This window comes from Delphinapterus leucas, chromosome 6, assembly GCF_059928025.1.
Source record: "Delphinapterus leucas isolate spDelLeu-1000000601 "Yukka" chromosome 6, BTC_Dleu_Yukka2, whole genome shotgun sequence".
Lineage (NCBI taxonomy): Eukaryota > Metazoa > Chordata > Mammalia > Artiodactyla > Monodontidae > Delphinapterus > Delphinapterus leucas.
Window position 1 is genome coordinate 42682865 of NC_143134.1, and position 6000 is coordinate 42688864.

Here is a 6000-nt window from a genome sequence, read left to right on the forward strand (position 1 = left end):
TGCTGCGGAGCAGCTGGGCCCATGAGCCATGGCCGCTGGGCCTGCGCGTCCGGAGCCTGTGCTCCGCGGCGGGAGAGGCCACAGCGGTGAGAGGCCGGCGTACCGCAAAAAAAAAAATTAAGATGCCTGGCTCCCTCCCCGAGACACTGTGACCCGGGCATCAGGATTTTTTTTTTCATTGAAATATAGTTGATTTACAATATTCTGTTAGTTTCAGGTGTACAGCAAAGTGATTCAGATATATATATACACACACGCTCTTTTTCGGGTTCTTTTCCATTATAGGTTATTAGGCCAAAGGATTTTTAAAAGCTTCCAGGTGACACTAATGTGCAGCAAAGTTGGGGAGCCACTGTGAGCACTATGATCAACTTTGTACCTGCTAATTCCACATGAGGATCTATGTCATTTGCTAGTTCAAGTTTTTTGTTTGTGAGAAGAATTTTAAAAACTAGAAAATCAATCCTTTTTTTCTTTTTTTATTGAGTAGAGTTGATGTATGATATTATATAAATTTCAGGTGTACAAAAGAGTTATTCACAATTTTTAACGGTTATATAGAAAATCAATTATGTTTTAAACCAGGGTCACAAACTAAAATGCCTGCAGGAGCCAGGAAGCCAAAGTGAGCGGTGGGACTGCAGCAGTTGTCTAAATTGGCAGGGGCAGCTCTGCTCCAGCTGCTGTTGCCAGGCAGAAATTGTCAGTTTTTCTCATTTTCTTTAAAATCCGGAAATCTATATTTTTATATGAAACTTTCCACTTTTTAAATTTTGTATCACATATTATTTTATAGGCTAAGTAAAACATGTCTGTGGGCAGATTTGGCTTGGGAGCTGCCAGTGTGCAACTTCTGTTTTTAAACTTGGTTGTCGCAGGACCAGAAGTGTCCTAATTGCATCATCAACATATGTTAAAGTTGGCATTGTTTCTTTGCATTAGGTCTAGTACCTATATGGACTTCCCTTAAGTAAGTTTTGTCTTTGATATTAGACTATTCTACGATTTGAGGGCCTCAAGCTTTGATAATTTCACTCACTCCTATCACTCATTCCAGCAAGGTGGTCCCCACTGAGGGGTATGCTGTCATTTCCATTTTGATGGTGAAAGCAGTGGCATGTACCCCCGAGTACATTCAGACGGAAGAACCCTGCTCTCATGCTTGGAGTTCAATCAAGACTAGATTTTTGGGCTTCCCTGGTGGCGCAGTGGTTGAGAGTCCGCCTGCCGATGCAGGGGACACGGGTTCGTGCCCCAGTCCAGGAGGATCCCACATGCCGTGGAGCGGCTGGGCCCGTGAGCCATGGCCGCTTAGCCTGCGCGTCCGGAGCCTGTGCTCCACGGCAGGAGAGGCCACAACAGTGAGAGGCCCGTGTACCGCAAAAAAAAAAAAATTTAAAAAAAAGACTAGATTTTCACACATATAATGCCAAGTCCCAGAACATTCCCTGGAGATATGACCAAGATTTGAAATGTGATTTACCAGTGGCAAGCCCAGCAGAGGCAGGTGTGGAAGGGCACCAGAGAGGCCTATTTAGCACCTCTGTGTTTCCAGGGGTACCAAAATCTCTAGAAGACTACTTCTCAGTTTTGTTCTATTAATTGAAAGTTCTCAGTTATTCACATGCAAGATGCCTCTAAGTGAAATAAGAATAATTAATGTTCACACTTCTGTTCCTCTCAAAGAAGTCACTTAACAAAAAAAGCTGGAAGACAATTTATATTGCATGATAATAATGTAGTTATGTTAAGATATCATGATTAAAATACCTGTTTTGGAGGAAACCTCTTGATTTTTTTTTCTGCTTTTTGGATTATTTTTAGATCATGATGCTGGAAATGGAGTACAGAACCCAGAAGAAGCAGGCATGGTTTCAGAAGAATTAAAATGGGCATCCAGAACTGAAAGTATAAAATTAAGTGGAAGGGAAAGACAATTGGACAGTTCCACAAGCAGTTCAAGAACACAACCAAATCCTCAGAAGCTCTGGGAAGAAGGCACAGAATTACCACCAATTTATAGCTCTTTAGCACCCACTAGTGGGCATTTGTTAAGCAATGAGGCCAAAACAGAAAGGGATGGCAATCAGTTTACAAAATCTCACAGTCGACCAACACCCCAAATTCAGCCAGTAGGAAATGTGGCACAGTTGCATACTGTCACACGTGTAAAGTTGTGTCGCAAAGAGTTACGTCAGATTTCTGCCTTGGAACTGTTGTTACGAAGTTCCAGTCTTGGAGTTGGGGTTGGATCTATGACTGCTGATTCCATTGAAGTAGCTAGGAAAATGAGTGACTTAAAAACTTAGGCATTTAATAAGAAAAATTTTAATTTAGTAGGTGGGTAAGATTCCTTTTTCTAATCTGTTAAAAATTAAAGCTTAAGCTCACTAGCTGTTCCCTCAGGATAAAAGAAGAAGGGGAGGAAGTAATCCCTAATCCTTTTGTATACCATGGATATGTATATCTTCTATAGTATATTTGAGGAGTTTTAATTTGTATTTCCATAATAACCAAACACATGCTTTATCAAGTAATGGAACATTTAAATGTTTCCACTTCTAAATTTGCTTAAAATTTTTTCCAGGCATATTTGAAGAACAAAACTAAGAGTAGAATAATAAACTAAAATATCCATTAAATGTATATTATTATATAATATAAAAGTATATTATTAAGTATATTGTTATATTATAAAAGTATGTTATAATACAATAATTATAATATAAATTTATATTGTTATTCTCAAATACAAGTATATTTTGTTATTGTTTTAAAAAACAGTTAGGGGGCTTCCCTGGTGGAGCAGTGGTTGGGAATCTGCCTGCTAATGCAGGGGACACGGGTTCGAGCCCTGGTCTGGGAGGATCCCACATGCCACGGAGCAACTAGGCCCGTGAGCCACAACTACTGAGCCTGCGCATCTGGAGCCTGTGCTCCACAACAAGAGAGGCTGCTATAGTGAGAGGCCCGTGCACCGCGATGAAGAGTGGGCCCCACTTGCCACAACTAGAGAAAGCCCTCGCACAGAAACGAAGACCCAACACAGCAAAAATAAATAAATAAATTACTAAAACTCCTACCCCCAACATCTTATTTTAAAAAAAAAAGAAACAATTAAATATTGCTTATATCAGAGAGAGAGTCACCTGCTGCATATTTTTGGCTGAAACAGCTGAAAATTTGTGCCAGAATGCACTCTATGGGCTAAGGCAACTGGCTAGGTTTAGGGATTAAGGTTAATTTATGCTCCTCAGAGGCTGAGTGATCATTCTTGACTCTTTAAACACAGTCTCTGCTCTTTTTTCTGGAATTGCTTTTAGAGTATTATATTATTGGTTTGCTAATATTTTGGAATATAGGTTTATCATCTCTCTCTTGCCCTATCTATTCAGCATATCTCTCATTATGCTACTAAAATTGGGAGAAATGAATACAGTTCCATGGAATAGGGAAACAAGGACAGAATAACACTAAGGTATTCTAACATATCAAGGAAAAGGTATCTGGTCATATGGAGTACACCTATAAAGCTTGACATCTAGCCAGAGGATCTTTAGCTAATAAGTTGATGGGCTTAATCTGAGATTTTTTTCCTTTACAACCTGGTTAGTCAGGCCTGTACACAGGCCGCCCAGATTGCACGGGGGTTGTAAATATGTAAATGAAATTTTTTCTTCAAGATATTTTTGGTCTAAATCTTATTATATAATGTAAACCTCAGTTTGGAATTAAGAACTAAACATTGCTTTGCCCAACAAATTTTTCATCGTAGTTTTCAATCACAGAAAACATTTCATTATAATGACCAGAGGTATGATTTTGTTACTTATATTGTTATTTTTGTTACTTTTCCAAACTTTTGCTTGTAAAATAAAGTTTTTTCTTAAACCAATTAATGTTTGGGGGGCAGTAGCAAAATCACCCTGATTTATGGAAGCTTACTCCATGAGAGTAACCCACTTTATTACTGACTCCAACTTTTCCTACATGATACTAAGTTTTTTTTGTTCTTTCTTTTGTTGCTATTGACCCTGACCATCTTACCTAAGACCCAGACTGTTGCCCTGTGCTCAAAGACTGTTTTCCTTTTCTAGTTTCTAGCCCCTAGGAAGTAGGGTTCCTTGGTCTTACTGGTAAAAAACAGTTCCTATAGGAGAAGAAAACCAAGCCAAAACAAACTTCTAAATTGGTGAATAGTTTCTAGATCTCTTAAGTATGGTATTAAAACTCATTTGAATTATGGGTTAAATAGACTTCTGTGGACTTAACCTGGAAACGGAACCACAAGTTATAACTTCGGCCCAATGAGAAACTGTTTCAACCAACAAATTTACAAACCAACTTAGAGATTTTATTTTTTTAACAGGGACTACTTGAAGTCAGATTCCTGTTTTCAGCTAGTTTTCTCTTTTTGCCTTTGGTTTGTATGATATGTATTTAATATATATATTGTATATAATGTGTGTTTTAGATAGATAGATAGACAGACAGACAATGGCAAAAGGCCAGTGCCTTAGCAAAGCACAGCAATCATATATTTATTAATATGTACATATTTATTAATGAAGCCCCTAATTTTAAGTTCCTTATAAAATTAAGTAATAATTTAGAAATAATTCATATAAGAATGTATTTTGACATTGGAATTCTGCTTGCCCAAGAAATTGACACATATTTGCTTTACCTGTGGAAATATAAACACATTTTCTAAAAGCCAGCTCACTAACAAAGCAAGAAAATTTATATTAAACCAACAATGAGTGGATTTGATAATGCAAATGTGAACTGACATCTAAATAACAAAGGTACAATTTTTTTTCTTCCTTTTGGTTAAACATACATCCTTTATATGCTATGATAGATTTCATATAACTACTCAAACAAACATATAAATCATGTCCTGGATAATATATTCTGGGAGTGAACCTCTTGTCTTTCTAGTTTAGTCAGTGCAGTCACAAAGGAAAGAAAAATTGTCATCTCCCCCAAGGCAAGTACAATTCTTTTTACATTAACTAGTAATAACTTTACCCTCTGTTTCACATGCTCTCCTTAGTCTAAACATTTTGTCTTTTTGCGTGTATATGAAATATGTTTGTGGGGGTTTTTTTGTTCATTATTTTTTTTCCACCTATAACAGAGCATTTGGAAAGAAACATATTTGCCTCCATAAAGTACTAGTTCTTCCCCTAACTCCAGAGTGTTGTAGATAACAGAGTTGGAGAATTCTATGAGTCTGAGAACTATGGGTGGCAAGGACATCAGTGAAGGTGCTTTTGTGCTTTAATGTTTGTTTTCCTTTGCTAATGTTTTTCCCCCCCCTTAGTTCTTCATATCTTCATGAACTCAGTGTCCAAGGAGTCAGCAAAAATATACATATGATCTTCAGTAATGTGGACTTTATTGCCATTAGCTTGTTTGTAATAGTCCAGGTCAATAAAGTGATAAATGCTTATTTAAGAATGGGCGTCTTATATTTTAAAACAAAGTGTCATACTAAGTCTTAGAATGAATTGCTAAGAAGTCAAGTCCTTAGTGGGAGTTTAGTTCTATAGTCAACACAAATTCTCATGCATTAAAAGCAAGTGTGACATGTTTTGCTCTTTCATTTATTTCCTTAGGGACATACTTGTGATTTTATAAAGCACCTGGAGTATGAATAATGAAAGCTCAGTGTCCATTCATGTCTACAATTCCTCTCTCAACTTCACTGGAATTTTTTAAAATATTCATTATGTATATTTTACATTTAAAGATATAACAGGCTGCAGGCTGCCTTGATTAGATTGATAACACATATATCTTCTATGTTTATATTTTCAAAAATTGAAAATAAAGTTGAGAGTGAGATCTTGCCACAATAAATATCTCATGCATTGGGTATGTAGTATTTTGAGCTCATCTGGGCAGTAATACTCAAAGGGTGGATATAGGAACATCTTTCTTATGGCGAGGAGTATTTTATCACTGTCATTGTTTACCTTGATGCTAATAATA

General features: G+C 37.0%; 1 protein-coding gene across 1 annotated transcript in view; it reads left to right on the forward strand.

Annotated features, from left to right (window-relative positions):
• The window catches only part of KIF27 (kinesin family member 27), a 91845-nt gene extending 86387 nt beyond the window's left edge, over window positions 1–5458 (forward strand). Inside the window, exon 19 of the mRNA XM_089913058.1 lies at window positions 1825–5458. Within this exon, the coding sequence (XP_089769184.1) occupies window positions 1825–2309 (485 nt within the window). The 3' untranslated portion in view covers window positions 2310–5458. The remainder of the gene's footprint in view (window positions 1–1824) is intronic.
• The last annotated feature ends 542 nt before the right edge of the window (window positions 5459–6000 follow it).